This window comes from Phoca vitulina, unplaced genomic scaffold (genome assembly GCF_004348235.1).
Source record: "Phoca vitulina isolate PV1807 unplaced genomic scaffold, GSC_HSeal_1.0 scaffold9, whole genome shotgun sequence".
Lineage (NCBI taxonomy): Eukaryota > Metazoa > Chordata > Mammalia > Carnivora > Phocidae > Phoca > Phoca vitulina.
In genome coordinates, this window is record NW_022589712.1 from 58,787,737 (window position 1) to 58,799,985 (window position 12,249).

Sequence of the window (12,249 nt, forward strand, 5' to 3'; positions counted from 1 at the left end):
CCTCAAAATGAGTAAGATGTAACCTTGCCTTTAGGGAACACCCAAGGAGGGAATATAACGTGATGCAAAGAAAGTAGGCTTTCAAATGAGGCTAATTCCCTATTCTGCTCTTGAATGAGTAGCAAGTTATTAAAACTCTGAGCTTCAGTTTTCTCATCTGTAAAACACTAATAGTATTACCTACCTAATTGTGTTAATAGTGAAATAGAGAACAATGCGTGGCACCTAGTACTGGGCCTAGCACATAATAAGCACTTAATAAATCATGCCTTTTATTGTTAGTCCTGGTAGTTATTACCATCAGGGTGAAAACCTATGTATATGCTGAGATGACACAAGGCACAAGTATGAACAAAGTGCTGTGGGAATGATTAATTTCCCTAGAGAGATTGGAGATGAGTCATTAGAACCAGGTTTAAAGGTTTGTAGAATTTCCACAGGAGGATTTGGCGGGAGACCTAAATAAAATAAAACATGAGCAAAGGCCTAGAAACATACAAATGCATGGAGGTTTTGAACAACAGGAAGAAGAATTTAGAGAGGTGATACCCAAAGACCAGTAATGAAGAAACTTGAAACGTCATGATCTTTAAATCAAGTAATTTGCTAACTTTAAGAGAGGACTCCAATTAATTTTTCAGTTATGCTTTTCATTTCTTTTTCCTTTTTGTTGTTGTTGTTGTTGCTGTTTTCTCCCATAGTTGTTGATGTAATGAATAGCAGCTTCTCTGTTCCCCATCTTCTCAGACTCCAGTCTTTCAGCATAGTAACTACTAAATAGAAGCTCCAAAAGCACAGGGACTGGTGCTGGGCTTTCCCACTGTTATGTCCCCAGTGCCTGTCATGTAATTGTTGGATGATGGCAGACTTGCAGAGGAGATATGTCAAGCATAGCTAAAATAAAAGGTAGCTAAAAATAAAAAAAGGTAGTCAGTGATTAATGCCTAAGGGATTAATGCTTAAGGGAAGGAGCACATGAATTCATTAGATGTGCAAAGAATAAAATATCACTTCTATCTGGAAGCATCAGGGAAATTTTTATTATTTTAATTTGACCGTATTAGTAACATCCATCTCCCCCGTGTAGGTAAAAGGGCTTCTTCCCTTTTTCTTAATCAATTTTTATGAACTTATACTAACTTTTCAAGCAGTTCAGTGGCTGCAGAGCTATATTTTAAAATGTTTAAATCAGAGTTCCCTTTTGTCAGATCTGTCTCCAACAATCATATTAACTCTCAGAGATACCTAAGTACTCTCTTGTTCATCTTGACTCTTCATAAAAAAACAGAGCACCCCCTTTTTTAAGTTAGCCCCACCCCTTAAAGTTTTTTCCTGTTGATTGTCCTATCAGTTTACAATGATAAAATCATCTCTGGTTTTTCCTATGTTTTGTCTGCTGTTTTCTTTTATACTTCCTTGAGTAATTTTTTTTCGCAGTGATAGCCTTCTCTCTATTCAGTTTAAAATCTACTTCTAACATAAAAATAATTTCTCAAGTATCACTTTTAGTGGTATCATTTTTTTCTGAGTCTTAAATGAATTTTTCTATCTTAACACATATTTTATAATGAGATTGTTATTTGCTTTTCCAGATATTACTGCTCCTCTGTCCACATGTCCATTTCTGTCAAAAATGTGTATTACCACCCTATGGATTTGCTCTCTTCTCTGTACCTTTGACCTCTGTTTACTTTCCCTTGAAATGCTATTTATTTTCTTCTATGAGAACGTCTCTCTTTTCTTCTTAAAGCATTTCCAGGTACTCTGAATCAAGATAAATTTGTCACTTAGATCAAAAGTACCACCATCGCACTTATAAGTACATTGTTAAATAAGTTTCCTTGAAGTTTTTACTTTGACACCATAAATTCCTTAGCAATAAACTAATCATATGAAATATATTAGTATAGTAGTACATTATAAATAAACTCTTATAACCTCATTGTCATCACTGATCATTTTTTCTGTTCAATATAATTTATATATTTCATTGTAAAACTATTAGGGCTTGTTTCAGTGGATAAGAGAAACAATACAAGATATACAAAGGAAACATCTTTTTATCTTCCCCCACTCCCATTTTCATTTTGTGAGGTATTTAATTTGGTGGGTGTCCATCCATATCTCTAATTTTAAACACACACATCCTTTAAATATATACTCAGAATAATACTATGGAAATTGTTCTTCAACTTGATTTTTTTTTTCACTTAGCACTGTATTATGGGTATCTTTCCAGATATCCATTTGTGAGAGCAAAATCCAGTGCTTTTTGTGCCTACTATTGGATTGCCAGAGCCACACTGTGCTTGTGAAGTTCAGCACCTTTTCAAATGTTTATGATTAATTTTACTTGCTTTTCTGTAAATTTCTCAGAAGCCACAGAGAAAAATGCTGATTTAAAGAAAAATTAACTGTTTCCATACTAAACAAGGCACCATAAACAAAGTCAAAAGATAAAGTGTAGACTAGAACAAAATATTTGCAATATAGAAAAAGACAAAGCATATTATCTTCCATATACAAAGAACACCTACAAATTGATAAGAAGAGAATCTCCAGTAACAAAACAGTGTTCACAATAAGGAAATAGTTAAATGAATAGTCATATATATTTGCCCCAACAATTTCACTTCTATGAAATTATCCAACAAATATATTCACAAACATGTGAAATAAACCTTGTGAACAGTTATTTATTACATCATTGCTTTAAATAATGAAAGATTGGAAACAACGTAAATGTCCATCAAACAAGGACTGGTTAAATAAATTATGGTATTTCTAAGTAATGGAATACTATGCAAATGTAAAAAATAAATGAAGAAACTGTGTACTGATGTGAAAAGATCTTCAGATGATTTGAGTGTCTTCAGCTGTCCAGCATTGGCAGGTCTAAAATGAGAACTCTGTAATTACTTGTAGTCTCCCAGCACAAATGTCTCCTGGATGCACAGCATGCAGAATCAAACCTTTTAAAGTTGCATTTACCTGATAACACAGATGTGGTAATATGACCACAGCAATAAAAACTATTCTGTGCTTATGCGCTCTTGTGGTGTACAAGATATCTAAAATACATCTGTAGTGGCACTCCCTGTTCAAACTGTATAAAACAGAGAAAATGATTTGCCTGTGTTCTCCATCCTCCCGAAGATACCAGGATGTTCCAAATGGAGCAGAGGGAAGGTTTTGGTTTTGTTTTTCAACTTACAATGGATGGCTTGATGGCAGGGCTCTCAGATGTTAACATAACATGTATCAGAATCACCTGGAAAGCTTGGTGAGCCAGATTGCTGAGCCCCATCTTCAGAGGCACTGACTCAGATCTGGTGTTTGTAGTTCTTTTTTTTTCTTGATGTAGTGTTCCATGATTCCTTGTTTGCGATAACACCCAGTGCTCCATGCAGAACGTGCCCTCTTTAATACCCATCACCAGGCTAACCCATCCCCCCACCCACCTCCCCTCTAAAACCCTGTTTGTTTCTCAGAGTCCATAGTCTCTCATGGTTCGTCTCCCCCTCTGATTGCCTACCCCCCTCATTTTTCCCTTCCTGCTATCTTCTTCTTCTTTTTTTTTTTTTTTTAACATATAATGTATTATTTGTTTCAGAGGTACAGGTCTGTGATTCAACAGTCTTACACAATTCACAGCGTTCACCATAGCACATACCCTCCCCAATGTCTATCACCCAGCCACCCCATCCCTGCACTACTGGGTATTTACCCCAAAGATACAAATGTAGGGGGCGCCTGGGTGGCTCAGTTGGTTAAGCGACTGCCTTTGGCTCAGGTCATGGTCCTGGAGTCCTGGGATCGAGTTCCGCATCGGGCTCCTTGCTCGGCGAGGAGTCTGCTTCTCCCTCTGACCCTCCCCCCCTCATGCTCTCTCTCTCTCTCATTCTCTCTCTCTCAAAAAAATAAAATCTTTAAAAAAAAAAAAAGATACAAATGTAGGGATCCAAAGAGATACTTGCACCCCGATGTTTATAGCAGCAATGTCCACAATAGCCAAACTATGGAAAGAGCCAAGATGTCCATCGACAGATGAATGGATAAAGAAGATGTGGTATATATATACAATGGAATATTATGCAGCCATCAAAAGAATGAAATCTTGCCATTTGCAGTGACGTGGATGGAATTGGAGGGTATTATGCTGAGCGAAGTAAGTCAATCAGAGAAAGACATATATCATATGATCTCATTGATATGAGGAATTCTTAATCTCAGGAAACAAACTGAGGGTTGCTGTTGTGGTGGGTGGTGTTTGTAGTTCTAACAAGTTCCTAGGGGATGCTGATGCTGCTGGTCTGGGGACCATGCAGTTTTAGAATCACTCTTTGTTTAGGTCATTAGTGCTTAATTCTCTTGAGGAACCTGGGTTAAGAAAGTTCGAAAGAATTGAGAGCAAGACACCTAACAGGGCATTTAGAGTGAAAGCATAAACCACTAGGACATAAAACTCCTCACCCTCAGGCCTCATTCTTTAACCAGTGTGAGAGCGAATACCATATATTAAAGAATGTCATTCCTCAGCAGCATTTTCTATGGAACATCTATCTGCTCTGTTGTCTATGTTTTTCAAATATTTCCTTTTCAGTCTTCCTTCTTAGTGGAAATTTCTAGGGAAGAGTCTTTGATTCAGCATTTCAGTTAATCCTTGCCCACCTCTCTCCTGTTTTCAAATAATCTCAGGTTTAAGTATTCATTTATTTTTCTTTTTACTTCTCATCCATCGTGCACAACACCTTTACAAAAGCTGTTAAAGGATCAGTGGCTTTTTAAATTATTTTGTGTGGTGTTAGATACGTACGCACTTGCATCAGTGAGGAATAAATATATAGGTGTCAATTTACAGCAGTCATTTACTGATCTCACCATTTGGTCTTTTAGTCCAAATTCACTTTATTGTTTATTACTCTTACAGTGGTGCTGATACTTAACCAGTTCTGACAGAGGTTTTCAAAGTTGCTGTGCAAAGAGCATTAGCATCTCCTTGGAACTTGTTAGAAATGCAAAGTCTTGGGCTCCTGGGTGGCTCAGTCAGTTGAGCCTCTGCCTTCAGCTCCTGTCATGATCTCAGGGTTCTGGGATCCAGCCCCGCATCCATCCGCATCTGGGTTCCCTGCTCAATGGGGAGCCAGCTTCTCTCTCTGCCCCCCCCAAATAAATAAATAAATCTTAAAAAAATAAGAAAAAGAAATGCAGAGTCTTGGCTTGCCTCACACCTACTTAATCTGAAAGGGTGGTGGAGGAAAGGAGCAGCAATTGTGTTTTTAGATGATTTTGAAGTGTTCTAAAGTTTGAGAGCTATGACTTTACTAAATGCAGTGTTTTCACTTACATTATGTACTTCAAACTTTATAGTAATCCTTGGACTCTAGTAACTATCTGTGGAGTGGGGAAAATAAGAATCGGAGAGATTAGTTTGTTCTAAGTCACTGCTCTTTAATAATGTTTCAAAGTAGAATTTTTGGTATTTTTCAAATAATATATCCTTCCCTCTGAATACATTGAAACAATATGAGTTACTTAAACATTCTAGTTTTTCCGAATGATTATCTCAGCTTTCACTCTTGCATTACTTTTAATCTGCATCTCATGTAAAGAACACTGTCTTTGGCTCATTAAATAACAGAACCAAAACACAAATTCACATACTTTCTCTCCTATCTCAGGACTGATTTAATTATATATTCTTAAACTAAATGGCTTTTTAAACTAAGAACAAGTATATACAATATTTTTAAATGTATTAATCTAACAAACCTCAAGTAAAAATATGAACAGTTTCATAAAACAATTAAAATTTACTAATGTTGTTGACTTGAATCTATTGTTATAATCTTATTTTAATGACACATGCCCATTTAGCTGCTGTTCGGTTATCAGTAGTGTTTCTAAGATTAATTTGGAGTTATTTCTGCCAAATGAAACAGTGCTGTCCTGTTATAATTTTTATATGTCTATTTAAATTAATTAACCAAATTAACAAACCATAAAATCAAGTATGTTATAGACACCCAAAACCTTGTAATGGCTTCTGTTGGAGCCTCTAAACAGAAAATTCTTAATAAGGAAAAGAGTTTATTTTACTGAACAAGAAGTGATGGATCATTTAATAAAAAGAAATTGCTGCTTTAAGTTGTAACTAATATTTCTCTTGGCTGCAGTAGAAAATAATTTGCAAAATGATAAGTTGACAAGTCAGACTGAAATAATTGATGAAGATTTAGGGTCATATTTTATTTTCCCTTATGTTCTTCGTATCAACAGGATTTACATAATGTGGCATTTGAATTATGGAGAATAGAAATCTGGTTGCATTATAAAAACCCATCTGGGAAATGATCTTGGGGCTGTGCTGGTTATATGAAATACCTTCATATTCCCTGATATTTCATATATATAGGTAAATAAAGATAGGTTATTAGGGAGTTTTTAAAATCATCTTTATAGTGGTGGTTTTATTTATGTTTCCTTTTAACCTTACTTAGGAGAAGAAAACTAAGTTGGTGGTAATTATTAACTAATTTCACACAGTAGTACAGTAGTCATCTCAAAAGTTGTTAATAATTCAAAATTTAGGTCCCACCCCTAAATATTCTTACTCAGTTGGTTTTAGGGGAGAACCCAGAAGTCTATTTTAATGAGCACCAGCACTGATTCCCACAAAGAGGTCCCTGGGTCTCAGTGTAAGAAACTTTGAAAGAGAATGTACTTCTTCAAGCTAACACACTAAAATTACCAAGGATAAATATTATATTTTTTTATTTTTTTATTATGTTAAGTTAGCCACCATACAGCACATCATTAGCTTTTGATGTAGTGTTCAGTGATTCATTAGTTGCATAAAACATCCAGTGCTCATCACAGCACGTGCCCTCTAAATACTACTGTATGCTCCTCCATCCAGCCTGCAGCTGCTTCTCTAGCCAGATAGGGCTGATTACTAGTGATTCTTCCTTGCCAACAGGAGCAGGCCCATTTGGAGCCTTGGAATCTATTTATCATTTCTCCCTGGTGCTTAGTGCATGGTTTGGTACTCAGTAGGTACTGTGTAAATGTAGTGCGATGGATGAATGAAGGTGACCCAGCAGCTCCATGGTTAGCATTCCTTTGTTATCCATGCTCCACGTGTACAGTTTTTTCTCCTTCCTTAAATTGTACATGTCTTTTACAGAAGGGACCATGTCTTGTCCGTTTTCATATTTCCTCTTTCAACAGTATTTTACCCATCCATGGCTAGTAAATACTTAGCAAGTAAAAAATATTTTGTGCTTATTTAATACATCATACTAGATTGTCATCTCCCTGAGAGCAGAGATTTGCCTCTCTCTTTTGCAGAATTCTCAGGGCTTGATAGTGATTCTCAGAATTCTCGGAAACATTTGAATGAGTGGATAAATTAATTAAAAAAATAAATAATTTCATTTTAATTGAGATTTTCTTAAAATTTAATGTTAGGGTTTAGTGAGGCTTTGTGTGTAGTAAAATTTAATTTTACATAAGAGAAAAAAAGTCTACCTTAATTTTTTAATGTTTTTTTAAAGATTTGATTTATTTATTGGAAAGAGAGAGAGACAGAGAGAGAGAGAGTGGGAGCAGGGGGGAGAGGGAGAAGCAGACTCCCTGCTGAGCAGGGAGCCCGATGCAGGGCTCAATCCCAGGACCCTGGGATCATGACCTGAGCCGAAGGCATATGCTTAACCAACTGAGCCACCCAGGTGCCCCTAGTCTGCCTTAATTTTTTAAGAAGAAACTCACTATTGAAATATCCTCACTTTTTACAAGAGACAGGATGGTAGAATCTGAGAGATTCTGAACTGGTGAAGCTTCAGCAGGGCATTATAGTTAATAGAATTTTTCTAACTTTGTATTAAACAGTTTATGTCAATAATGATGAAAATATTACAGTAAGCTTAAGTGGTAATCTCTTGATATCCCATGAGATAAAGATGTTTCCCCAGAAAGCTAGAGAGCCTATTGAAGTTAGATTTGGGTTTTTTTTAGTTGAAAATAAGGAAACAGAAGAATTTTCCAAGTATACATGAACTTACTGAAATAAATTTTATTCATATACTCTTTAGAGATATTCTTATGATCATATTTCTTTTCAAAAGACATTATATCAGCAAATCAGTTAGAGCTCTAACCAAGGTTGAAAGCTTATGCTTTATATCATTGATGGCTGTGATTAACTAATGTTAAGTCTCTCTAGATGACTTGCAGTGCTTGTTTTATTGTCTAAATGCTTTGGGAGTTTTTCATTGAGGAATTTTGGTCTTCTCCAGATTATCTACTCTCCTTGACTTTGTACACTTTCTAAAAGAATATTAGTAATTTAAGCATTCCAGTTTCTTGAATGTTTATTCTCTATGATTTCACTGTCCTCTAAATTATAATTGGCATCCCATACATGGAACAGTTTCTTTGACAAGTTTATAGGCATAAGATTACTGTGAGTAGGGCGCCTGGGTGGCTCAGTTGGTTAGGTGACTGCCTTCGGCTCAGGTCATGATCCTGGAGTCCCTGGATCGAGTCCCGCATCGGGCTCCCTGCTCGGCGGGGAGTCTGCTTCTCCCTCTGACCCTCCCCCCCATGTGCTCTCTCTCTCATTCTCTCTCTGTCAAATAAATAAATAAAATCTTAAAAAAAAAAAAAGATTACTGTGAGTAAATTATACAGTGTGTGCTTTAGATCTGTGTCACTCCATCTCCTTTCTGGTCAGATTCCAGGCCTCCCTCCCCTTTTCACTTTTGTTCATTTTCAAAATGACCTTCTCTTTTACTTAGGTCAGCTAGCATGAGCCTATCAATTCCCTGACTAAAACCATCAGTTGCTTATTTTTCTAAATGTGTACCATGGAAATAACACCAGTGTTTTAGCTTGTGGGAAAACACAATTAACAGATAAATATGGAGAGAAATTGAGGGAAAGGCAAGAATTAGGACCTCCATATTGCTGAGGCCCAAGGGGAATACGATGGTATCTCCAGAGAGTTTTAGAGGTCTCAGTTTGGTTGGAAGCTGGGGCTAGAACTTGTCTTTAAGTCACCCAAAGCACCCACACTGCTGATTGTCCTTAGATTGTATGTTTCAAATTTTGATTAAAATGCCAAATTACCTAGAGATGCTTTATTCACATCATATAAAATTGAAAAAAATCAGTTGTCCATATAAAAGAGTAAAATTACTTTATTATAGTAATGGCTCTTTGGGAAGGCTGGGGTTGAGCTGAATGTGGAGGGGATGTGGAAGCCAAAGAAGAAAAGATACAGAGGAGAAGGCAGCACTGATAGGTAGCAGATGCAGAGTGCTCCTCACTCTCTGATTTCATTCTCTTCAGTTGTATTGACATTCTGCCTGGTGACTGTCCCTGAAAATACTTTTTTCCACTTCTCCTTGACAAAGCATCCAGATATGTGACTTCCCCTAATTCAGATTTCCACACTTTGTAATTACACAGGAAGGTCAAAAAAAAAAAAAAAAAACAGAAAATTCCAAATGCCTCTCTAGAAGCATTTTCATCTCCTGCAGTTCCCGAAACTCTATTTTAAATGGTTGTTCTCAGATGTGATTTTGTCCAAAGAAGAGTATTTTTATTGTTTTCAATTTCTTTAAACATCTTTATGATAGTGGAAATTTCATTGATGGTGGAGAAATAAGGCTCTCGTATATTTTTATACTCTGTCCCCGAAATATATGATTACACTCGTGAATCATGTCTTCAAAAGAGAAAAGCACAAATTTAACTCAACATTTTATATAATCCATTAATTTCATTTCTGACTTCCACCAATTTATAGGTTAACAGTATATAAAGCCTTGTTATTGGATTTTATCTAACTTGTCTTTATCCTATATACACTTTGTTCTAAAATAAGGAAATGGTGGGGAATTCATAAACTGGGGGTTGTATTTTGGAAAATTAATAGTTGTATACATATGGTGATTTTTTCAGACTAGTATTAAGCTATCTTTTAATGACTTTTAGTATTAAATAAACTGTTTTTCTTTTTTTTCAGGTGATGGTGTTTGTACATGCTCGAAATGCCACTGTAAGAACAGCTATGTCTCTAATAGAAAGAGCAAAAAATAGTGGTCAGATTTTCTGCTTTTTACCTACACAAGGCCCTGAATATGGACATGCAGAAAAACAGGTAGGGGACAAATAATGGCAAGATATAAGAACTAAAGCATATAATGTGCCAGATAATACAGATATTTTATATATGACAGATATATGGTCTCCAATTTCCAAGGAATTAATTTTACATATTTATCATGTTATAATCTTTATTCTTTTTAATTTAATGATCTTCCAAAGGATTCCAATGCCTGAGGTATTCAATTATCACGTCTATCCATACAGTTAGAATTGTATTTAGTCCTACTCTTTAAAATATAGTTAAAACATAAAATACAGTTAATTTCCAAAAAAAAAAAAAAAAATACAGTTAAGTTCCATAAAATATGTTAACATCTAATTAGGGTTATTAGTCTCTTAAAAAAACTAATAGGTTAATATTTTTTAATTTCTCAGTTTTAATTTCTAAGGTTAATGTGGACAGATGAAAGCTGCATAAATAAAAGTTCTTTTCAAGAATGTGAAAGTTTAGGGGCGCCTGGCTGGCTCTGTCAGTGGAGCATGTGACTCTTGATCTTGGGGTTGTAACTTTGGGTTTAATGATTACTTAAAAATAAGACCTTTAAAAAAAAAAGTGAAAGTTTGAGACCTGGGAGTTTGATAACCTTGCTACTCAGCGTATGCTCAGGACCTTAAAAGCCTGGGTCCCCTTTGGAAATGCAGAACCGCAGGCCCCGTACCAGATTTACCAAACCATAAACTGCATTTCGCCTCAATCCCTAGGTGATTTACTACACATTACAGTTTGAGAAGTACTTCCCCAAGTAATCTGAGTATTGATAGTATCCTAAGATTTACAAAAGGTTTTATTTAATTATGTGAGATAATGATTTAGATCAAGAATAGATAGACTATAGCCTGAAGGCCAAAGGTGGCCACCTGTTTCTGAAATTAAGGTTTTATTAGAAAATAGCCAGACTCCTTTGTCAATGGCTGCTTTTTTTTCTTTTGCACCATGAGGGAAGAATAAACAGTTACTACAAGGACTATGTGGCCCACTAATAAGCCTAAAATACTATATAGCTCTTTACAGAAAATGTTTGTCCTGATTTAAACCAATGAAAATAAATTTTCAAATGAAAAAGTCAGTGGGCATAAAATGATAGTAACTTCAAAGTATTTTATATGCCTAAGATTTAACTGATGTTTACTGAACAGCTGCTAGCTGCCAGACATTGTGCTCTATGCTTTCACATTTCTCATCTTGGTAAGATGTATTTAATTTTTACGATTCCACTATGAATTTCACCATTTTATATTGACATTTTAGATTCTGAATATGATAAATGTGATGTCAGTTGTTTTGAACATCAGATTCTTTCAATTTAGAACTACAAAATTTGTTCATTTTCTTCATTTTTCTCCACTTTATATAATTTCTATTACGTAACACTTATTAAACAGCTTTGTAGTATTCCAGTTATTTATTAATTATGAATTTATGAGTGTCTTTTAAAAGTCAGGTTGGCATTCATAAGTCTTCTTTCATTTCTTTGGAAATATGAAGCAACTCTATTGTGTTTCAAAGCCAAGCCTTGAGAGCCACCTTGTGGATTTCTGGTTACTTCATACCTCTCAATTCTGAAAGCTATTGCTCATTCCAAATGATGCAGGTTTATTATTTAATTTCTATAATAATAGTGTTTAACATTTATCAGGGGTTTACTGGTGCCTGGCATTGTTTTCATTGCTTTATACATAACTCATTCAGTCCTCACAGAACCTTTGATAGAGATTTGTACTGTTATTACCCCTTGATATGGTATATGTGTAAGTAATTCAAATATAACATGAAATAAGGCATATAGAAATAATTAATATAGAGGCATTTTCAAATAATGTTTATTTAAGGCATTATCGCCAGAGTCACAGATCACTATGGTAAAAAAAGAGAAGAGTGAGAGAGAGAGATCTGGAGAAATGGAAAGTTTTAATACAGTTAAGTAGACTTGAAAATCCCAAGTCATTTTTTTATTGTTATGTTACTCACCATACATTACATCATTAGTTTTTGCTGTAGTGTTCCATGATTCATTGTTTGTGCATAACACCCAGTGCTCCATGCACCTTGTGCCCTCTTTAATACCCATCACCAGG

At 35.4% G+C, this 12,249-nt stretch overlaps 1 protein-coding gene across 1 annotated transcript in view; it reads left to right on the top strand.

The window, feature by feature from the left end:
- The window catches only part of ASCC3 (activating signal cointegrator 1 complex subunit 3), a 366,263-nt gene that overhangs the window by 178,552 nt on the left and 175,462 nt on the right, over positions 1-12,249 (top strand). The window contains exon 14 of the mRNA XM_032408161.1: positions 10,031-10,165. Coding sequence (XP_032264052.1) covers positions 10,031-10,165 — 135 coding nt within the window. The remainder of the gene's footprint in view (positions 1-10,030; positions 10,166-12,249) is intronic.